The sequence below is a fragment of the Gracilinanus agilis genome, chromosome 2 (genome assembly GCF_016433145.1).
Source record: "Gracilinanus agilis isolate LMUSP501 chromosome 2, AgileGrace, whole genome shotgun sequence".
Lineage (NCBI taxonomy): Eukaryota > Metazoa > Chordata > Mammalia > Didelphimorphia > Didelphidae > Gracilinanus > Gracilinanus agilis.
The window spans coordinates 415,987,463-416,012,254 of NC_058131.1; the positions used below are offsets into that span (position 1 = coordinate 415,987,463).

Consider the following 24,792-nt stretch of genomic DNA (forward strand, 5'->3'; position numbering starts at 1 on the left):
TAAAATGAAAGAAGGGGAGAGTAATGAATGTTGGAGGGGATGTGGAAAAATTGGGACATTGATGCATTGCTGGTGGAGTTGTGAACTGATCCAACCATTCTGGCTGGAAATTTGGAATCATGCTCAAAGGGCTATAAAAAAATGCCTGACCTTTGATCCAGCCATACCATTGCTGGGTTTGTACCCCAAAGAGATCATAGATAAACAGACTTGTACGAAAATATTTATAACTGAGCTTTTTGTGGTGGCAAAGAATTAGAAAAGGAGAGAATGTCCTTCAATGGGGGAATGTGCAAACAAATTGTGGTATATGCTGGTGATGGAATACTATTGTGCTAAAAGGAATACTAAACTAGAGGAATTCTAGGTGAACTGGAGAGACCTCCAGGAACTGATGCAGAGTGAAAGGAGCAGAGCCAGAAGAACATCATACACAGAGACTGATATACTATGGTAAAATCGAATATAATGGACCTCTGTACCAGCAGCAATGAAATGACCCCGAACAATTCTGAGGGATTTATGGTAAAGAACTCTACCCACATTCAGAGAAAGGACTGCAGGAGAGGAAACATATAAGAAAAACAACTGCTTGAACGCATGGGTCGGGGTGGACATGATTGGGGATGTAGACTCGAAGCTACCACACCAATGCAACTACCAACAATTTGGAAATAAGTCTTGATCAGGACACATGACAAAACCCGTGGGAATGTGCATCGGCCATGGGTGGGGGGAGTTAGGGGGGTGAAGGGTAAAGTAGGAGCATGAATCATGTAACCATGTTAAAAATGAATATTAATAAATGTTTAAATTAAAAAAAAATAACAAAAAAAAAAACAGAAAAAAAAAAACGAAAAAAAAAAAAAACCAAATTGCTCTTATCTGCCCTTTTTGCCCAGGGAAGTCTTCACATATTTGGGGTAGACATCCTCCTAACTCAAGGAGGAGTTTGAGGCCTGTTGGTTACCCTCAGCTTGCTTTAGCTTGTTTGCTGAGATAGTTTTGCCAAGTTATTGTGGCTATGCATGCTATAGCTTCTTGGAACTACAGGTGAGAGTTGGGTGGAAAGTAGATACCAGAGGAGAACAAAACAAAACACAGGGCTCTTGTGAGGATTATATGAAAGAGCTTTTATAAAACACTTTGTAAATTGTAAAATACTTCATAAATATAACCTGCTGTCAGTTGTAGTATCAGTATTAAAACATGAAATAGTTATATGTTGCTATTTTTGTTGCTTTCATGATTAATGCTTTCTTTCAAAACATTTTTAGTTCTCATTTTTGAGACTGCTGCCTTCCTGTCTTTACAAATGCTTTGCATTAACTTTAATTCTTTTCTTTCCCCTAACATCCAATCAGTTGTTATATCTTGTAGTTTCTAACATCACAATATCTCACATCTCTCCTGTCCTTTTCTCTCATAAGTGACCACCCAAAATCAGACCCTTATCTCCTGTCATCATTATAGCCTTATTAACCATTCTCACTTCCCCCACTTTCTCTTCTTTCTAATCTATCTTTCAGTCAGTTACCAAAATCATATTCCTTATGCTTAATTTTGATTGTCATTTCTTTGCTGAAATAATCATTAGTGGCTCCCTCTTATAAAATAAACTTTAAAAACATGATTTATCACTTGTTTTTATGGGTATATGATTTGGGGTTTTGGTTTTAAAAGATTACTCTATTACACAAGTGAATAATATGGAAATAGGTATCAAGTGATAACACATGTATAACCCAGTGGAATTGCTTGTTGACTCTGGGAGGGGGGAGGGACAGAACATGAATAATGTAACTATGGAAAAATATTTTAAAATTAATTAAAAAATAAATTATAAATTCTTAATCTTGGCATTTAGGCCCTCCATAGATTGGCTTCAGCTTTATTGAACAATATTCTTCTTGATGTACTCGTATATTCTAGCCAAACTTGTCTGCTAATGGCTCCTTAATCATCTCCTGCCCCTCTCCCATCTCCATGCATTCATGCAGGCCATCACTTTTGCCTGGATATACTCCCTCTTCAAGTTGGCTTGTTGAAATCCTTTTTTCCACTCAAGGCCTAACCTAGGTTCTGCTTTCTTGTTTAGTATTCCCTAATCCTTTCAGCTGAAAGTCATCTCTCCCAACCCAGATTTTCCAAGGACACTTTGTTTAAACCTGTCCTTTGTTCCATCACATTCTACATTGTATGCAACTTAAGAGTGTGTGTGTGTGTGTGTGTGTGTGTGTGTGTGTGTGATATCTCCATGGTATATATCGTATACTTCTTGAGTACATGGACTGTGCCAGTACCTTTGGATCCAAAGTACTGAATTTAGGGCTTTGTACACAGTAGACACTACATAAATATTAAATGACCAGACTTGCATTTATTGATTGGAATCCTAACCAATCACTACAGCTCAGCTCAAATGTTCTTCTGACATGAAGTCTTTCTTAAATACAATTCCCTACAAAAAGAATAGGAGATGACCACCCTGGCCTCGGACTTTACATAGCATATTGCTCATTCCTGTTTTATCAATAGTTATGCAAAACGATGAGGCAGCTAGGTGGTGCAGTAGCTAGAGTACCAGGCAGGGATTCAGGAAGATTTGAGTTCAAAATCTGGCCTCAGCACTTACAAACTCTATGAACCTGAGTAAGTCATTTAACCCTTATTTGCTTCAGTTCCTCACCTGTAAAATGGGGACAAACTGAAGAAGGAAATAGCAAACCACTTCATTATCTTTGCCAAGAAAACCCTGTGGGGAAAGCTCATGGAGTCATGTTGAGTCAGATATGACTCAAGACTGAGCAGCAATACAAAACACGTTCTATTTTTTTTTAAAAAAAAACCTTGTCTTCTATCTTAGAACGAATTTTGTGTATTGGTTCTACGTCAAATGAGCATTAAGGGCTAGGCAAGGGGATTTAAGTGCCCAGGATCATATAGCTTAGAAATTTTTGAGTTTAGATTTGAACCCAGGATCTCCTGTTCTCTAGGCCTGGCTAGATCCATTGAATGACCTAGCAGCCCCTAAACATATTTTTTTATTTTTTATTTTTCATAAATGACTGATTTGTAAATTTATTGTATCATCTCTCTTCACCCCCTGTCTTCCCTCAGACTGTGAACTACACATAAGCAAGACCTGTGTATCTTAGCTAAATTATGTAGCATTCCCAGTACCTAGCATAATAATGTCTCAAACTCAGCATGTATAGAACAGAACTCATTATCTTTTCCCCCAAGCTCTTCATTCTTCCCAAGTTCCCTATTACTGTTGAGGGCACTATCATCTTCTCAGTCACCCAGGCATGAAACTTTATTCTCATCCATGACTCCTCACTTGGATTCTCCCCACATATCCAATCTGTTGTCAAGCCTTGTCATTTTTACATTTATGACATCTCCTATGTGTCCCTTTTTCTTTATTGACAGAGCTGGCACCTTGGTACAAGCCCTCTTCAACTCATGCCAAGACTAAGGCATAGTTTACTGGTTGGTCTCCCTGCCTTGAGTCTCTCCCCACTCCAATCCATCCTCCACTCAGCTGCCACACTCTTGGGTCTGACCATGTCATATTCCCCTAAGTCCCACCTTAATAAGCTCTAGAGACTCCTTCTTAGCTCCAGAATCAAATAAAATATCTCCCCTTTGGTGTTTAAATCTCATTACTACCAGTCCCCTTTCTGCATATTCATTTTCTTATACTTTGCCCCATTCCTTGTACTCTACAATCTAGTGATCCCTACCGACTGACTCTTTCCCACTTATAGCATGCCATCTCTTGACTCTATATTGTTGTTTGTTTTTTTTGTCGTTGGCTGCCCCTTATTTCTGGAATGCTCTTCTTCCTCAGCTCCTCCTCCCAGCTTCCCTGGCTTCTGTCAAGACAACTCAAAGGGCAGCTAAAGTAGCACAGTATAGATAGAGCACCAGACCTGGAGTTGGGGAGAACCTGGGTTCAAATGTGACCTCAGATACTTCATAGCTGTTGGACTTTGGGCAAGTCACTTAACCCCAATTGCCTAGCCTTTATTGCTCTTCTGCCTTAGAGCCAATACTTAGTGTTGATTCTAAAACAGGAGGTAAAGGTGTTTTCATTTTTTTTTTAAAGGCAATTCAATTCCCACCTTCTGCAAGAGGCCTTTTCTAATTCTTCCCATTGCTAATGACTTCTCTCTGAGATCCTCTTCCATCTACTTGCTTATAGCTTATATATACATAGTTGTCTGCATGTTGTCTCCCCCATTAGATAGAACTCCTTAAGATCAGAGACTTTGTTTTTGCTTTTCTTCCATCCCCAGCATTTACTACAGTGTCTGGCACATAGTAGGTGCTTAATAAATGCTTGCTATCGATGATGATGCTATATCAGCAGTAGGTGATTGATAAATGTTTATGACATGAATGATTGATATCATGATGATAAACTCATCAAAATATAAAATGGATTCCTGATTTGACAGTAGACCTAGAAGCTAGTAATTTTCCCTTCCATACTTTGTAATCTGGTGAAATATATAATTAAGTGGTGAATTAATGCTGGACATAAAATATAGTAGGTGAGAAAAGCACAGGACTAAAAGAGTGCACAAGTCCTAGTCCCAGGTCTGCTGCTGATTGGATGGGATGACTTCTCCTGTTTCTCAGCTTCCTCATTTGTCAAATGAGGAAACTAGACCAAATGATCTCTACATTTCTAATGTAAAGTGGGAATAATTGTAGTTCCTATCTACCTTTCGGTTCTGATATTCTAGCACTGATGGTGCAAATTCAATAAATGTTTATTGATCGAATAAGAAAGTGTAAATTCTTAAATTCCTATGAAGGGAAATCATATTTTATTATAATCTATTAGAGTTCTTTGAGAGGTCAGTAAGCATGTATGCATAAGAGAGAACCAGTAGATATTTCCATCTTATGTTTTCTGTCTCATTTTAGGACTTCCTATAGGGCAATTCCTATTATCTTACCAGTAGATCATAAAATCTCAGAATTTGAGATTATCTAGTTTAGGATCCAGGCAGCTAGGTGGCTCAGTGGTGTGAAAGGGAATTTTTAACTCCCTTTGTTTATCTTAAGTTAATCAATCAAGTACTTGGAGTGCTTCACCCTTTTAACTTAATCAGCCAGGAACTCGAGGATCCTTTTGATAAAAGTTCATACCCTCAGAGGATAGTTCTAGGCAAATTAAGAAACTATAATTGGTTCCTGAGATGTGATATACCAGTCCACAGTGAAAGGAAGTAGAAACCAGAGAGACAGGAAGGGACCTTGGGAAAACTGCTTATAAAAGCCAGCTCAGGGATTCTGATTCATTCTGTGTTGGAGATTCTGCGTTGGTGACTCAGGCTGAAAGGAGGAGGCTTCTGCGTTGGTGATTCTGCGTTGGTGGCTCTTGCTGAAAGAGGAGACCCTAGCTGGAGCCACTGGCTTTTCAGCTCTTCTCCTGTCTTCGGTGGGATGCTCTCTTCAGTGAGACTCTCTTCAGTGGGACACTCTCTTGGTCTTAATACTCTCTTTGGAGGCTCAGTCTTTGTGGCATCAAATTCTCTTTTGGTTGGTGAAACTTGGCTGGAGACACTCTCCTGGGCTGGTGAGATTTGCATTTGGATTTACACTCGCAGTCTGGAGGCACTCGGATCCAGACTTAGGGTATTTTTAGTTAGGCAATATTTTCTATCTCCTTCCTACATTTCCCTCTTTACTATCTCTACCTTGCTATAATAAAGCTACTAAAGCTACTAACAGCCTTTTGACTTTATATTTAATTATTATAAATGGTAACCACAACTTTTTATAACTCTTAAACCCATTTTAATTATTACGGTGGATAGAGCACAGGGCTTGGAATCAGGAAGACTCACAAATACACATGAATCTTCACAAATACAGATCTGGTCTAGAAACTTACTGTCTAAGTGACCTTGAGCAGTCTACTTAACCCAGCTTGCCTCAGTTTCTTCATCTATAAAATGAGCTAGAGAAGGAAATGACAAGTCATGACAGTATCTTTTCCAAGAAAACCCCAAATGGTGTCACAAAAAGTCAGAACCAACTGAAACAACTCAGCAACAACAACAAAAAGTCAGGACCCAATTCTAAACATAAATCCTCTCTATCCTCTTCCTGAACATCATCTGATCTCTGCTTTAATACCCCTTGAACAGGAAAGTCATTCCTTAACCAGGTAACATGTTTCAATGTTTCAGTTATTCATGCTTCCATTCATTCAATGTAAATTCCTAGGAATTTTTATTTTTTGGTTTAAATGTTTTCTAACCTCTTTTTATAATTTTTTTCCTTTTCTGTCATAGGTACACAATTGTTTAGCTGCAAAAATGAATTTCGAATCAGCACTGTGAAATTTAACCCAAATGATCCTAATATTTTCCTTTGTGGCGGATTCAGCCCAGAAATTAAAGCTTGGGATACAAGGAATGGCAAGGTAAAAACACTTACTTCTTCCTTATTTGGCCTTTGTAGGGGGCATATTGCTTGTGTTAGTTGAATAAATTGGGAACTTCTCAGCTATATATAGAGCCCTTGAGGTAGAATAATTAGCACTTACTTTTTAATAAGTGGGAAGTATGTTTTTAGATGTTCTTTTCATGTTTTGAAAGTTCATGTATTCCATTTTTAGATTGTTACATCCAGAAATGCTCTCTCTCCACTGAGGAAGAGATCATACAGCTGAAAAAGGGCCTTTGATATATTCTAGCCCACCCCCCTCATTTTAGAGTTGAAATGACCTGCCAAGCCTTATAGTCATAGCCACTGGGAAGAGTCAGGATTCAAACCCAGATCAAATTCATATGATAATAGAGCTGGAGCTGGACAAGATTTTAGGGATCAGTTAGTTGAAGCCCCTCATTTTAGAGGTGAATTGACCTGTCCAGTCTTATCATTGTAGCTAGGGGGAAGAGCTAGGATTCAAACCCACATCAAATTTATACAATGATAGCATTAGAGCCGAAAGGAACCTTAGGGATTGTTTAGTCGAAGCCCCTCAATTTTACAGATGAGGAAACTAGAACCCAGGGAAATAGCACTGACTTGCCCAAGGTCACATAGGTGTTAAAAGGCAGAACCCAGACTCCGTCCTGAACCTATGGCTTCGTACCACCCCTTATTGCCTCCCCCTACCCCACACTTTATTTCTTAGTTATCCTTTGTGGGCAGAGACTGTCTTATCCATCCCTGCAGCTTCCTCAGTTCCTAGCAGAGCCTTGATAGATGCTTCATAAAAGGTTTGCAAAATTGGATGGAATGTTATGGAATAAAGATCTTAATTTTTTAAAAAATCATATGTTTACATAAGCTGGATTAAGACTTTTTTTTCCCTCTTCAGAGCATAAGTTCCCACATGCTAATTAGCTAGTTGGTGTAATGGATGGAGCGCTGGACTTGAAGCCAGGAAGACCTGGATTTGAATCCTGCCTCAGATACTCACTCTGTGTGATCCTAGATAAGCCACTTAAGGGAAGGGAATAAACATTTATATAGCACGTACTATGTGCTAGTCACTGTACTAATTTCTTTATAAATATTATCTCATCTAATCTGCCCAACCACTTTGGGAGGTAGATGTTGTTATTATTCCCATTTGGCAGGTGATAAAACTCAGGCAGACATAACCTCTGGCTGCCTTAGTTTCATCATTTGTCAAATGGGGATAATAACAGCACCTACCTCCCAGGGTTGTCATGAGGTTCAAATGAAAGAATGTGTGTGAAAGTATTTTGTTAATCTTAAAGTACTATATTAAGGCTAGCTATTATTATTAGCAATAATAATAAACCATGGCATTTTATGTAATATTTAAAAGATCATTCTGCAATACAGAGTACATTAGAGTTGGGATATGTGGGTTCTAGTCTCAGTACTAACATTTCAGTCACTTCACCTTTCTTAGTTATAAAGTAGGGATAACTTTTACCCTACTTTTATCCCAGAGTTGTTGGAAGGATCCAGAAAAGAAGTGAGTCTAAAGTACTTGGCATCAATAAAACCCCTTATAAATGAGAGCTATTGTTATTAAGTTGGTCTTAGATCACTATGTTGAAACCTGCTTGGATTTCAAAGGAAAAAAGGTACAGTTAAATGGAAGTCATCCTCCTCCTCTGAGAGAGAGAGATACAGAGAAAAAGAGACAGACAGACAGACAGACAGACAGAGACAGAGACAGACAGACAGACAGAGAGAACAAGAGAACATTTCCAAATGTTTATAGTCAGTAGCCCCTTCTAGTGCAATATTCTTTAAACAAATGCATTTCTATGATAAGACTTTTTCCTAATTGAAAAATAGCTTCTCTGAGCCCCATTTTCTTCAGCTCTAAAGGAGGGATGATGATATTTAAATGATTGCCTCATGGAATTTTTGCAAGGAAAGTGTTTGATTAACTTGAAAGCGCTATTGAGGCAGGAGTTTGATGTCATGGAAAGAGAAATGCCAGTAGAAACTAAGGAGCCATGTTTAATTCTAGTCTCTGACACTTCTTAGGTTTTGACACTAGGCAAATAATTTCTCTCCTCTGAAGAGGATAATTTCTGAATCTGTAAAATGGGCAGAATTGTATTTACTCTATTCCCATGGAGTTATTGTGAGCAAAATTCTTTGTAAATTTACAGGCACTATGGAAATATTATTTCTTTGGGAGGATAAAAAGGTTTGCTCTTGGCTATTGTGTCTCAGTTCCTTCTGTTTTATCATTCTCATTTAACTCCCTTCATTTTAGGAAAATACACAGATTTTAAGAGTGTTTATTAAAATAATAATTGAGGAGAATTATTATGAATGTAATTTCCATTGATGATAGCTGAATTTTCTCTTTATTCAGAAAGCAGTCAGAAGGAAAGAGAATCAAATCTACTGGGATTTAGATTAGTAACCTAAATTAATACTCAAGGGTGGTACATAACCAAATCAATAATTCTCTAGGGAAATTGTTTTTCCAAATACCTTTTGATGTAGAGAAGCCATTTTCTGAGGGGAACTTAGATGAGCTGAGACATTTAGAATCATAGGCTTGAGCCCTCATAAAAAAGCCTCAACATTTATCTATTTCAATCTCCTTTTTAGAAGAAGAAAATCAAGACTCAGGAAAAGGAAGTGACTTGTTCAAAGTCTTGCTTCTAAAAGAAAAGATGATTTTGTCACAACTAGCAATTTTCTCAAAATGATTGATTACAGGGGAGAAAGAAAATGAGAATGTATCTTAACTAACACAGCATATATTTATTAGGCTAGATTTTCCCTATTAGAGTGTAAGTCCTTCAGGGTATTAGCTATCTTTCTACTTATATTTTAAGCACTTATACTTTGCATCCACAAAACCCTGAATAAATGACAGCTATTATTATTAAGTTGGGGAGAGAGAGAGAGAGAGAGAGAGAGAGAGAGAGAGAGAGAGAGATACCATATGTTTATAGCTAACAGCCCACTCCAGTGCAATATTCTTTAGACAAATGCATGTCTTTGACAATACTTTTTCATAATGAAAAATAGCCTGAGCCTCAGTTTCCTATATAAAATGCTTATATATAGCACTTTCAGTGCTTATAAAGCACTTATATAAATGCTAAAGCATCCTGGCACTTAGCATAATTCATGGCACACAGTAAATGCTTAATATGTGCTAGTGGAATGACCATCTAGATTCAGGGGATATAAAGATAAGATTTAGCACAAATCTTGCTGTTAAGTCATAAGAAGAACTACTATGATGGGGGAAGAGGGGTGTGTGTGAGACCTCTATAATGACAAAGAACAGAACTAGACAAAAATCTAAAAGTTCAGCTTTGAAGTGATATAGCCATTCTAGAAAACAGTATGGAGCCTGGTTCAAAAGGCAATAAAACTATACATACCCTTTGACCTTGTAAATTTGAGGCCTGGGAGATAGGTTACATCAGTGTGTTGAGGTGAAAGGAGGGCAGAATTAAATCAGAACTGGACAAGTAATCTCTTTTGTCTAGAATATAGAGTGGAATAAAGCTAGAATAGTAATTTTGAACCACATTGTGGAGGCTCTTGAATGCCAGTTTAAGGACTGAGTACTTTTTTCCCATGGGAAGCCATCCATGTTTTTGAGTAGTTTTAGAGAGAGAGAAAACCTTTTCATGCATTTATAGTCAACAGCTCACGTCTATACAGAATTCTTTAGACAAATATGTGTTTGTGACAATACCTTTTCATAATTAAAAAAAGCTTCTCTGAACCTTAGTTTCTTTAGCTCTAAAATGGAGACAATGACATTTGAATTTTCTGCCTTGTAGAGTTTTTGCAGGGAAAATACTTTGTAAACCTAAAAGCATTATAGAAATAGGAATTATAAACAGGAGTTCATTAAGTCAGTGCATTAAATGGAAAATGATTTTGGCAGCTGTATGAAGGATGGATTGGATTGGAGAGAGAATAAATGCAGGTAGACCTGATATAGGCCTGTTGTGTAGTTCATGGGAGAGGTGATAAGGGCCTTTGAACTGGGTGAAGTCAGTGTAAGTGGAAAAGAAGGGATGAACACATGAGATGTAATAGAGGCAGAAACAAGAGGATTTAGTAGCTGGTTAGATGTGGGGAGTGAGGAGAAGAAATAGTCCAGGAAAGGGAATGAACCCAAAAAAAGGAGCCAAAATTCTTCAGTTTATTGAAACTGTTTTAAAAGTGTGAAATGCCTCATCATGCTAGTGCTAGTAAAAAGGGAGGATTCTTGTCATCCATTCCTTCCTGACAGCCCTGTCAATTAAAGGTGCTTAGTGACTGTTTTTAGCCTGAAAGAGAAAACACGTAAGAAATTACTCAGCAATGACACCATCTGATTAAACAGTCTGTTAAAAATACTAGACTCTGTCCTAGGGTGGACATTGACGATGCAGAAGGGTGTTAGATTAAAAACAGATGTTCCTGTGATTGATATTAGGACAGTCTGTATTGTCTAGGAAAGTTGCTTCTATCTGATGTACTTCTGGGCCAATGACACCAAGCACCTATTCCTACCCCTCTGTGTCATTCCCTATGTCCCACAAGCCCTTCCCAGTTATGTCATGGAGTCATTAATATTCTCCAAGTGTCTCCTGTGTACCAATCTTGTGCTCATTGCTGGTGATGCAGAGAACAATGGGACATTGGTTCTGACAGTTCACATTGGAGGAGAAATTTGAAGGGAGAGGATCTGGGTTCAAAATGTGACTTTCTAGGGCAGGTATGTGCTTCAGTGGATAGAGCACCAGGCCTTGGAGTCAGGAGGACATAGGTTCAAATGTGGCCTCAGGCACTTTCTAGTTGTGTGAACCCTGGACGAGTCACTCAACCCCCAATTGCCTAGCCCTTATTGGGCTGATACACAGTATCAATTCCAAGTCAGAAGGTAAGGGTTTTAAAAAACACATTTTTTATATACTACCTAGGTTAATTTGGACTTTGGGCCTCAGTTTTCTTCTTTGCAAAATGAGAGTGTTGATTCAGCAAAAAGAAAAATAATTCCTAAAAAATCATGCAGTTAATTAGAAGAGTGAGTTGCCTCAGGTTATAGGTGTCTTCATCAGTGGAAATCCTCAAAATAGCATTGAGTGGACTAGATGACCTCTAAAGTTAGTATTGTGTATTTCTAAAATTCCTCCCCACTCTAAACCCTATGAAATCTATGAAACATGAACAGAAATAACGGTGATATAGATTATATTATTGTGAGAGCAGAATGATATATTAACCAAAGAAAACCTTCCCTAATATTCTTTCATTCATTCACCCATTCATTCATTCATCTGTCCATCCATTCAGTAAGTGCTTATTTAGAATCTGTGTTTAAAATTTTGAAGCTTTATTGATGTGTTTATATTACAAAAATTTATAGGTTACCCTTACTCTATGAGCTCTCTTGTAAGAAAGTAAAACAATTAAGCAAAACTAACAATATAGTGACCTAATCTGAAAAAGCAAACAGCATTCTATATCTGTAGCATCCCTTTCTCTTTTTTAATGAAAAAAAAAAATGAACAGAAATCTATTTTCTCTTTGATCTGCTTTATATCCCTTTGAAGACAAAGAGAAAAAAAAAATTTTGTAACAAACATTCAAAGCTAGTTTCCTTAACTGGATGTATACAAAAGTACATGTGAACAGTATGTTTCATTCTTGGTCTTCTAGAATCATGGAAGGTCATTATGTTGATAATAGTTCCTTCACAACCATTGTTAGTATTTTTATACATATAGAACCTTTTCCTATGTCTTTGATCTTTTTTGAGTATAAACCTAGCAGCAGTATAGCCAGGTCAAAGGGCATACATTCTTTAGTAACTTCATTCCAAATGGATAAATGACCAACATACGAAAAATTACATCATAAACACATTAGAGAAACATGGGGGGAGAATTATATATCACATCTATGGATAGAGAAAAGTTTATAAACAAACAAGGGATAGAGAGAATCATAGAAGATAAAATGGATAATTTTGATTCCATAAAATAAAAAAAATTTCTTGTATAAATAAATCGAATAAATCTAAAACTAAAAGGAAAACAATTACCCGGGGAAAGTGTTTGTAATATATTTCTCTGATTAAAAGGCCCATTTCTTTTTTTTTCCCTTTTTTAAAAAAAATCCTTATCTTCCATCATTAGAATCAATACTGTGTATTAGTTCCAAGGCAGAAGGGCTAGGCAATGGTATTTAAGTTACTTGCCCAGGGTCACATGACTAGGAAGTGCCTGAGGCCAGATTTGAACTTAGGACATTCCTTTCCTAGGCCTTGCTCTCAATCCACTGAGCCATCCAAATGCCCCAAGGGCCCATTTCTTTTCTTTTTCTTTTCTTTTTTCTTTTTTAGAATATTTTTCCATGGTTACATGATTCATGTTCTTTCCCTCCCCCTGCCCCCAAACCTCTCCTGTAGCCGACACGCAATTCCACTGGGTTTTCCATGTATCATTGATCAAGACCTGTTTCCATATTATTGATAGTTGCACTAGGGTGATTGTTTAGATTCTACATCCCCAATCATATCCCCATCAACCCATGTGTTCAAGCAGTTGTTTTTATTCTGTGTTTCTACTCCCACAGTTCTTTCTCTGGATGTGGATAACATTCTTTCTCATAAGTCCCTCAGAATTGTCCTGGATCATTACATTGCTGCTAGTAGAGAAGTCCATTACATTTGATTGTGCCACAGTGTATCCATCTCTGTGTATAATGTTCTCCTGGTTTTGCTCCTTTCACTCTGCATCAATTCCTGGAGGTCATTCCAGTTCACATGGAATTCCTCCAGTTCATTATTCCTTTCAGCACAATAGTATTCCATCACCAACAGATACCACAATTTATTCAGCCATTCCCCGATTGAAGGACATTCCCTTATTTTACAATTTTTTGCCATCACAAAGAGCACGGCTATAAGTATTTTTGTACAAGTCTTTTTCCTTATTATCTCTTTGGGGTACAAACCCAGCAGTGGTATGGCTAGATCAAAGGGCAGACAGTCTTTTATAGGCCTTTGGGCATAGATCCAAATTGCCATCCAGAATGGCTGGATCAATTCACAACTCCACCAGCAATGCATTAATGTCCAAATTTTGCCACATCCTCTCCAACACTTATTATTTTCCTTTGCTTTCATTTTAGCTAATCTGCCAGATGGGAGGTGATACCTCAGAGTTGTTTTGATTTGCATTTCTCTAATTATAAGAGATTTAGAACACTTTTTCATGTGCTTATTGATAGTTTTGATTTCTTTATCTGAAAATTGCCTATTCATGTCCCTTGCCCATTTATCAGTTGGGCAATGGCTTGATTTTTTTGTACAATTGATTTAGCTCCTTATATATTAGAGTAATTAGACCTTTTTCAGAGTTTTTTGTTATAAAGAATTTTTCCCAATTAGTTGCTTCCCTTCTAATTTTGGTTGCATTGTTTTTGTCTGTACAAAACCTTTTTAATTTAATGTAATCAAAATTACTTATTTTACATTTTGTAATTTTTTTCTAGGTCTTGCTTGGTTTTCAAATCTTTCCTTTCCCAATGATCTGAAAAGTATACTATTCTGTGTTCATCTAATTTACTTATAGTTTCCTTCTTTATATTCAAGTCATTCACCCTTTCTGAATTTATCTTGGTGTAGGGTGTGAGATGTTGATCCAGACTCAATCTCTCCTATACTGTTTTCCAATTTTTCCAGCAGTTTTTGTCAAATAGTAGATTTTTTCCCCAAAAGCTGGGCTCTTTGGGTTTATCATAGACTGTCTTGCTGAGGTCACTTACCCCAAGTCTATTCCATTGATCCTCCCTTCTGTCTCTTAGGCAGTACCATATTGTTTTGATGACCGCTGCTTTATAGTACAGTTTAAGATCTGGTACTGCTAGACCACCTTCCTTCACATTATTTCCCTTAGGGCCCATTTCTAAGATATATAAGGAACTAATAAATTTATAAGAATTAGAGCATTTCCTTTTAATTGACCATTGGAATAAGGATATGAACTTATTTTCAAAGGAAGAAATACTGGCTGTCATCAACCATGTGAAAAAATGCTTCAAGTCATTACTAATTAGAGAAATATAAATTAAAGCGATTACAAGATTCTACCTCACACCCATCAGATTGAAAAAATGACAAAAAACAACAACTATAGATGCTGGAGAGGTTATGAGAAAACAGGCACACTAATGCACTTTTGATAGATCTGAGTGTAAGTAAAGCCATTCTAGAAAACAACTTGGAATTATACACAAAAAGAATAAAAGCACTGTGCAAAAGCATTGCATTTGGTGTTGACCATTCTTTTCAAAGGCTAATGAAGCCATTTATTGACATGGGTGCCCTGTAACAAAACTATAATTTAATTGCAACTTTTTCTCCTTCCATCCTTCCTACACCCACATAAATTATGGATAGTGATAAATTACTCTTAAAATAACATTATAGATAGAAGCATTAAGGTAACCTTGACCAAAAGTGGTATCTCATATACATTTGTTCATTCATTTCAGACTCTTCATGACCCTATGGAGTTTTCTTGGCAATGATATTAGAATGGTTAGCATTTCCTTCTCCGGCTCATTTTAGAAATAAGAAACTGAGGAAAATAAGGTTAAGTAACTTGTCTAGGGTTACATAGCTAATAATTCAGATTTGAACTCAGGAAGATGAATCTCCCTTTTTCCATGCCCTGAATTCTATCTGTTGTACCATCTAGTTGCTCCTATATTCTTGGCACTAAATGATAGATAATGTTTCAGGGTTTTTAAAAGCCATTGGTTGGACCTTAGGTAGCATGATTCTTCCTTGAAATTTGCTGAGTAAATCTGAATGTGCTTAGGAAGAAGAGAGTTTTTTTAAAGTAAAAAAAAAACAACAACACAACAGAAGCAGAGTACTGATGTTGAAGGGGAATAAAATATTTTTATTTTATTTAAAAGAATTTTAGAAAAGTGGTTACAATAAAGCAAAGTATAATTTTTTATGGTAGTTCCTTACCATACTCTCATTTTCAAAAATTTTTTTCCTTTCAAAGAGTTCTGGTTTTTAGGAGTGATACCTAAAATGAGTTCAATATAGTATTTATTCATTATTCACTTGATATGTGTAAGAGCCACTCATAGCTCATTAATATTTAATGTTTGATCCTATAAAAGATATTGAAAAACTATAAATTTGGAATCTTTGTCTTCATGGAATGTAGTCATTGAGAAGTAAAATTTAGAGCACCCATTAATGGGGTTAATAACAATAACAGGGGAGCTAGGTGGCTCAGTGGAGAGAGTACCAGGATTGGAGATGGGAGGGACTGGGTTGAAATCTGGCCTCAGATGCTTCCCCACTATGGAATCTTGGGCAAGTCATTCTCCATTTACTTCTTCCTTACCACTCTTCTGCCTTGCAGATGTTTATGTATATGTATATGTATATGTATATGTATATGTATGTGTATATGTAGCAGTATCAATAATAGTGCTCAATTTAAAAAAAATTTTTTTTAATAACCCTTACCTTCTGTCTTAGAATTGATACTAAGGAAAAAAAAAGAATTGATACTAAGATTAACAGTTAGGGTTAAGTGACTTGCTCAGGGTCACACACCCAGGAAGTGTCTGAAGCCAGATTTGAACCTAAGACCTCCCATCTTCAGGTGTGACAGTCTATCCACTAAGCCACCTAGCTAACCTACAGGGCTCAATGTTAAAGATGGAAGGTGTGCTGGAGTGTGCTAGGGTAGGGGGTTGCTTCCTCTCTCCCCTGTCTGGAGTAAAAGGGTGACTCACATGTGGCATGAGGGTTACAGTTTAGGCACTTGGTCTCTAAAAAGTTCTGCCATCACTGGTCTAATCCTTTATTTTAAAAAAGATAAGGAAATGAAAGCTCAGGAAGAAGAAGGGACTTGTCCAAGGTACAAGAGGTATCACGTGATAGCCCTTCAGTATAAATCCTTTCTTCATTTTTACCAGAATTTATTTTTGCTCATTGTGAGTAAGGAGTAATATTTGTCAGGCTAGATTCTGAACCTTGAGGTTTTGACTATGGCCTTCCTACATCTCCCCTTTTTCCCCTTTCCCCCCACCCCCAAAGTAGTTGGAGATAAACTTATATTGCCTTATATTTTCTGCCTCACATCTTGTATTGGTTTTCTGCGCCTATAATTTGTATAATAAAATTGACATTGACATAACAGTTCACTTTCTAGACATATATACTGGTATGGATTTTATACAGCTCATTAATATTTAATGTTTGCTCTTTAGAGATTTTAAAAAAGATTTCAATGATATTTTTTATTTGTAAATACTTGTTTTTTTTTTTAAACCCTTAACTTCTGTATATTGACTTATAGGTGGAAGAGTGGTAAGGGTAGGCAATGGGGGTCAAGTGACTTGCCCAGGGTCACACAGCTGGGAAGTGTCTGAGGCCGGATTTGAACTTAGGATCTCCCGTTTCTAGGCCTGGCTCTCAATCCACTGAGCTACCCAGCTGCCCTAAATACTTGTTTATTGATGCTGTATTTTATTTTTAATTATTACATTTTCATTGTTGTCTTATTTTTTAAACTTTATTTATTTAGAATATTTTCCCATAGTTACATGATTCATGATTTTTCCCACCCCTTTTTCCTCTCCCCTCCCCAAGCTGACAAGCAATTCCACTGGGTTTTACATGTTGATAATATATTTTTAAAGCATTATGATTTTATCTTTATTAAGCTATATTCCTCTGTATTCAGGGGAGTATAAAAGTAAGAGCATTAAAAACAATAACAATCACCACTACTGTTTATGGAATGCATTATTGAAAGGCATTCTTATTGTAGTGGACAGAGAACTTCCTTGGATTGAAAGTTGAGCCTCTGACTTATATTTGGATAAGTCACTTAACTTCTCATTGCTCAAAAAAGCAGCTTTCTGTGATTATAATTTAGAGAGTAGTTACTGATGTCTTGGTAGAAGGAGTCTCCTTATGAGAATTATTTACATGAGTGAAATCATTGGTCAGATGAAAAAATAGATATAATTTATGTATATTAGATTAGCTGAACTTTACAATAGCCCCATGAGTGGTGGAGCAGGAATTATTAAGGTGATTTAGTAGCTAAGGGAATGGCTGAGGCCCAGAGAGTGAAAAACTTTCCTCTAGGTTTAAGAGCTAGTAGATAGCAGAGGTGAATGCTGGGTTCAGGTCTCCTTATTCCAAATTCCATCACAGTTGTGGTAAAAATCTAATCGCTAAAAGTGCGTATTAGCTTATCCTTGAAGGATGGAAAATGTCCAAAGTCTGTTTCGTGGTCTCCTGCTCGTTCCCTATATGTCGGTGCCTGTCCCTCGTGTTGGTAGCACTTGGACTTGTCATAGATTGTTGTGGTTTTTGGTGCCTATGGATGGGCCTTCTCCATTCCTAAACTCTGTATTCCGTGATGTTTGGACATATGACTACTCCAGCCCAATCCTCTGATAACAATAAATATTTGTTGAAGGGCTATAGTGAATGATTTGATCTAGGATAGATGGATCAAACCTTTCTATAAATGAGGAACTTCCTTTGTTTGTTATGGCTCAGAACAAAGCACTAGTTAATATTCACAAGGAAGAAAAAGACTTTTCTCAGCTGACTGGTGTGTTATGCCCTTCTCACGTGTCCTCACATTTATTAACACCCCTGTCAAGAAAATGTCGTCTTGGTATAGGCAAGGTATGTGTGCTTTAAGATATACTTGTGGAAGGGTAACTGGGTAGTACAGTGGATAGAGTGCTAAGCCTGGAGTTGGAAAGATTTGAGTTCAAATGTGGCCTCAGACACTTCCCAGCTACGTGACTCTGGGCAAGTCACTTAACCCCAGTTGCCAGCCCTTACTCCTCTTCTGCTTTACCTTCTAAGACAGAAGGTAAGGGGTTTTTTTTGTTGTTGTTTTTTAAGATATACTTATGGACATACTTGGATTTTCTAATGGCCAACTTAGAGTAGCATTTCTTATTGAAAACAATTAGCCCTGATAGTGAAACCCAGTCCACCACCTGATACTTTCCCAGATATCTTGTCTTGGTGAAAGTTCCTCAAGACATTTATGGGGGCAGCTAGGTGGCTCAGTAGATTGAGAGCCAGGCCTAGGAGGTCCTGGGTTCAAATCTGGCCTCAGATACTTCCTCTGTGGGGCCCTGGGCAAGTCATTTAATCCCAATTGCCTAGCCCCTGCCACTCTTCTGTCTCAGAATTGATATTAAGACAAAAGGTAAGATTTTTTTTAAGAAAAGAAAAGCAAGTGGTTGGTATTACTGATTTCCAATTCATTTGAATGCCGCAGACATATATATCAAATACCAGTTACTAGGTACAAGGCCTTATTTCAGACATTGGAGATATAACCTCCTAGGGCAGTGATGGCAAACCTTTTAGAGATGCAATGCGGTGCCCCACCCCAGCGACGGAGAACCACACCTCACCCCCACAGAGACCAACCCCTGCCCCTGACTTACCCCACACAGGGGAAGGAGAAGGCCCCCACAGTGGGCTACTGGGCAGAGGGGCGGGGAATGTAAAAAAAATGTCATCAGGCAAGTGGAGAGGAGGAGGGGAGCAGCTCCACCAGAGTCCCTTTGCCTTTCTAGTGATGAATTCTGGGGGAAAGGGAGTCAGTGTGTTCATAGAGACTACCCCGTGTGTCATCTTTGGCACCTGTGCCATAGGTTCGTCATCTCTGTCCTAGGTGGAATATGACATATGCATGGTGTCATGCATGCAAAACAAAGAATATGAAGAAGGGAAAGGAGAGAGTCAGAAGTGTGTTTTAAAAAATTTTTAGGAAAAAGAGAGAATTGGAGAGTGATTAGGGAAGGTTTCATTGGAGGATACAACATCTGACCTAAGCCTTCTAGGTAGAGAGATCTCAGCAGGCAAAGATATGCAGGGAGAGTGCATTCTAGCCAGGGTTCACTGGCCAGTGTGAATGAGCGAGTTAAGATTAGGAAAGATCAGTAATCCAATCTCGCTGTAAAAGAGATTGTGGCCCAATGTGAAATAAGGCTGGAAAGATCAGTTGTGTCTGATGGTGGAGAATTTTGAATGCCAAATTAAAGAGTTTGCATTTGATTTAGAAAGGCAAGAGAAAGCCACTCAAGGTTTTTGAGCAGAGGAGTGACCTTGTGTGTTCATTTTGACAGTCCTATAAAGGCAGATTGGAGAGGAAAGAGATTTGAGACTGAGAGATTTTCTTTGTGATCTTGTTTTCTGAGTTCTCAAAATATGAATCCTAAATGTTTTTGGAAGGTTTCCTGATCAGTCATTTTTCTTTGGAAGCTTGCATTCTTATGATTACATCTGTTTGAATTAGTCTCTAAATTTCCCCTATTTTTTTCTGAGTAGGCTCCAGTCTTGGTTGCTGTGTAGATGGATATCCTAGATAGCTGCCCCAATGAATGTTTGTCCTATTTATTCTCTTTTAACCATTTTACTTTTTTTTCTTTTTTATCCTTTGAATTTTAGTGAAGCTTTAATCAGGTTATGGGGTCTCAAAAAATGCTTTCCAATGTTTCCCTCTGTCACCTTTCTTCTACACCTCTCTAACCTGAAATAGGTTTTATTAGTCAGCAAATCAAGTTTAACCTTTCAAGTCAGTCACTTAGATCAGGTCTTCCCAAGTCATGTTTTCAATTCAGTTCAATTTAATAGGCATTTATTGCTTTCCAATCAGCTGGCCAGTGGACAGAGCGCCAAGGCCTGTAGTCAGGAAGACTCATCTTCCTAAGTTCAAATTTGTTCTCAGACACTTCCTAGCTTTGTGACCCTGGACAAATTACTTAACCTTGTTTGCCTCAGTTTCCTCATCTATAAAATGAGCTGGAGAAGGAAATGGCAAACCTCTCTAGTATCTTTGCCAAGAAAACACCCAACAGGGCTCACAAAGAGTCGGGCACTCCTGAAAATGACTGAACCACTATTTGCAAGGTACTGTGCTATTGGTTGGGAATAAAAGACCAAAAAAGACCCAAAGACCTTACATTCTAAAGGATGGGATTAATATGCACACAGATAGGTATATACAAAGTATTTACAAAGTTAAACAAAATCATTTGGACTGGGAGAGACAGCTTAACTATGGAATCAGAAATGGCCCTGAACTATGCTTTGGAGGAAGTGTATTCAGTTGGTGATGTGGGATTAAAGTTCATGATTCAAGCCAGATAATTGGATTTAGGGATCATTTATACAGAGATGATGTTATTGATGATGATGATGATGATGAAGATGATACAAATAGCTTTTATTTAGCTATTTAAATAAAATTTACATAGTTTTGCAAATAACTTTATTATCTCATTTGAACAATCCTCTGAGGTAGATTAATAACTATTGTTATTAACCCTATTTAACAGAGAGGAAATTAAGCTAAGTGACTGGCCCTAGGTCATATAGCTAGTAAGGATCTGAGGCAGTATTCCAGCTCAGGTTTTCCTGACTCCAGTCCAACACTTTATATCCCCCACATTACCCAGATGCCCCTAATATTGAATACATGGGAGCTAGTGAGATCACCAAGTCAAAAGAAAGAATAGAAGGCCCAGGACAGCACCTTGAAGGATGCCCACCTTTAGTGGACAGGGGCAAAATGATGATACAATAAAGGTGACTGAGAATGAATGGTGAGATAGTGGGAGTGATGAATTTATTTTCTGACCTTATATTGCTATCTCCCACCTAAGGGCATTTGTACAAGCCATCCTCCATGTTTCTGTGGTATTCTCCTTTTTTATCTCTACCTGTTACAATCCATTTCTATCCAAGTCTAGCCCAAGCACCTTTTCTTCCCTTTCCTTCTTCCCCTGTGAATCAGTGATCACTTCATCCCTAAATCCTCTTACAGTACGTTGTTTTTATTATTTATTTGCCTCATATTGATCATAATCTATCTTGTGTCATACTCATTTGCATGCATGCCAGGTAGGTTGGACTGTGTTTGTTTTTCATCTTTTTATCTCTAGAACCCAGCACAGTGCATTGAACATAATGGATACTTAATAAATGTTTGCTGAATTAATTTTGACTACTTCTTGAACAAAAAGAAAGGCAGAGAGAGATAGTAACTGAGGGTTAAGGGAATTTGACAAATTAACATACAGTGTGTAGGCAGAGCTCTACACTTGGGACTGCAGGAATTCTAAGGATAAATAAGACATTCTGTACCCTTATGGAGCTTATGGTGTATGTTAGAAGGATAGGGGACATAAGGGAGAGAATGGCAAAGATTTGATCTTTTAATTTAGGCAAAAAATTAGAGAGTCAGAAGTGGAGAGGTTGAAGGTATAAGAGAATGAGAGGGTAATTGATAGAGCAAAGCCCAGAAGCAGAAGGAAGAGATAGGATCAAGGGTGTAGGTTGATGGGTGAAATTTAGGGAAGGAGAGAACTGCTAAAGTTGTTAAATACTAGGAGGAAAAAGAGAAGGTAAACAGAATTTTTCCTACATTTGTCACTAAAATAGGCTGCGAGGTCATCATAATGAAATGGGACTGGAGTGAGGAACATGGATTTAATTTGGGTTAACCACACACTGTGATTGGGAGATCAGTCAATTGGTCAATCAGTCTTTTGTGCCAGACACTCTACTAAGTGTTGGGTTTACAAAAAGAGGCAAAAGATGCTTGAATAGCAAGGAGGGCCCAACTGAGGTCAAATGGATAAATTTGTGACTTTATATTTTAAAAACCCTTACCTTCTGTTTTAGAATAGGCCTCAAGGATCAGTTCCAAGACAGAAGAAGGGTAAGGGGTTAAGTGACTTGCCCAAGGTCACATAGCTAGGAAGTGTCTAAGGTCAAATTTGAACCCAGAACCTCATGTCTCCAGGGATAACTCTCTTATCCACCGATTGTCTTTATTAGTGCTCTGGGACCTAAGGTTAGGAGCAGAGAAAAGTGGTCCATGGGGGTTCCTGAGAATAGGGATTATTATGTTTAATGCAGTAAATTTCATGGTAGTGAGGGAATCTTGGTTACCAAAGACGGCTGACTGTGAAGGCTAAGTAGGGAAGACAAACGATGCCAATTAATTTCAATTCAGTAATTCATTAAGTGCCTACTGCACAAAGCATTAGGGTTAATTCAGAGTTTAGAGGGAAAATATACTTACGGTCAAATTGAATGTAAGCTTTTTGAGGATAAAGACCACTTGCTTTTGTCTTTATTCCTTTGTCCCCTACCACAATATAGGTTCTTGGGAAGAGCTTGTTGAGTAGTAGAGAAGATGTGACATAGATAACTAACTTGAAATTACAGAATCTCAAAGTTGGATGGGACCTTGGAGATTTTACCTCACTAACATGGCCTCAACCATTTCCTTAATTGATGATCATCCAGCCTCTACTCAAAGAGCTTCATAATTGACCTGGTTATCCCCCAACCACCCCTCCTCTTGTGCCTTCTGTGAAATTACCTTCCATTTGCTCTTTATATCTTATATGTACATCAGGCATACAAATATATTTTCTTAGATTATAGAAACTATTTTTTGCCTTTTTAAATTAACTAATATTTTTTCTTTCCTCAAATCCCCCCCAAGAAAAACAAAACCATTGTAACAAATGGCACACACACATGCACACACATACAAACACACACATGCACACACAATCTTTGCCTTTTTTTCCCCTTGTACCCCTTTGCTTAGCATAGTTCCTGGCACATTGTAAATACTTAATAGATGCTTTTTAATTGACTGACTGATGGATAACTCACTATCTTCCAAGGTTGTCCTTTCCACTCCTAGACAGTTTTAAGTTTTTTCATAAATTAAACTGAAATCTTTTTTCTCTGCAACTTCTACCCATTGCTGCTAGTTCTGCCCTCTGGGACCAAGCAAAAAACAAATCCAATCTCTCGACCACATAACTGATCCTTACATACAAGAAGACTAGAAGAGAGCCTCATATCTCTGCTAAGTCTTCTCTTCTGCCGACTGAATGTTTCTAGTTACTTTAATCAGTGCTTTTGTGACATGCTCTGCAGGGCCCATTTCTCAGCAGGGTACCACCCTGGCTACTTTCTTTCAGCACCATGGCAAGGGACAGTAAGAAGTTCAAGGTAAGCTCCTATCATTTAGGAGTATTCCAAGGTCAGAATGCGATAAGAGAAATTAAGGAGGAAGAAAGTGGGCCTTACATCTGGTCCTAGTAGACTGGCCACTATTATGGAGTCTTCTAGCAGATTTGGTTGCCTTAGGAGAGCTTCGTGGAGCCAGTGAGCTTATAGAGCTTACAAACAAGGCAGCCATGTTACCAGGATTCCTAGGAACCTGCCTTGACCTGAATATGTCTCTGTGTGTCTTGCCCAAGAAGCTGACTCTTAAAAGATGGACAAGGGAAACATAAGTGTGATTATTTTCTTTGCCCCTGGTTACGTTGTGTTTCCCCTCTCTCTAGAAGCCATGGTGTCTATTTACAATATGAAGTGAGTCTGTGATAATGAGACTTTACTGAGACAGCTGAGGCTGCATCTCTGATATGGTTGTTGTCTGAATTTCTGCCCCATCAATTTCAGCAGATCTTTGAGAGCCTGAAGCATAATACTTACTGTAATGGAGTTCAGGGAAGAGTAGGAGAATGTAGATGAGTGAATGGTGTATGCCCTTCTGATTGACTGAGGACGATTTGTTGGGAAGCTTGCTCCTATGGTTATCTAGTTTGAGTAGAGCTGATATTTCATCTATTTGCTTGTATATGGTCTAACCATTGGGGAGCAATGTGATCCTATTTAAAGAGTAATAAACTTGGTGTCATTGGATCTAGGTTCAAATCCCATAACTTCTAATTATGATTAAGTAGCAAGCAACTTGTTCAGCCTCAGTTTCCACATCTATAAATGAGGAAGTTGATTTAGAGGTCCCTTATATCTCTAGATCTATGGTCCTGTCATCCTTTGATTCATGGACTAATATATGTTAATTCAGGTTGGTCACCATTAGAATCAAACTTCTTCTGGTTTGATTTTTCCTTGTTGTTGATTTTTAAAAAAACTTCTGTTTTTAAAAAAATAAATGCCAACTAAAATGAGCACTTCCATATACACAGGAGGACATAAAAAGGATTGCATGTGAAACTGAATCTTTATTATGTGCAGATTGCTTTTTCTTTTTCAGAACATAAAAATTCAACATGTAACTTTTAATTATATACTGCTTTTCTGTGATTACTTTTGTTCAACCTTCTTTCTGGAACCTCTTTTGTACATTAAAAAATAGCCTTCTTTCCTTCCTTCCTTCCTTCCTTCCTTCCTTCCTTCCTTCCTTCCTTCCTTCCTTCCTTCCTTCCTTCCTTCCT

General features: G+C 37.7%; 1 protein-coding gene across 1 annotated transcript in view; it reads left to right on the forward strand.

The window, feature by feature from the left end:
* The window catches only part of WDR25 (WD repeat domain 25), a 258,117-nt gene that overhangs the window by 199,372 nt on the left and 33,953 nt on the right, over positions 1 to 24,792 (forward strand). The window contains exon 4 of the mRNA XM_044664601.1: positions 6,318 to 6,448. Coding sequence (XP_044520536.1) covers positions 6,318 to 6,448 — 131 coding nt within the window. The remainder of the gene's footprint in view (positions 1 to 6,317; positions 6,449 to 24,792) is intronic.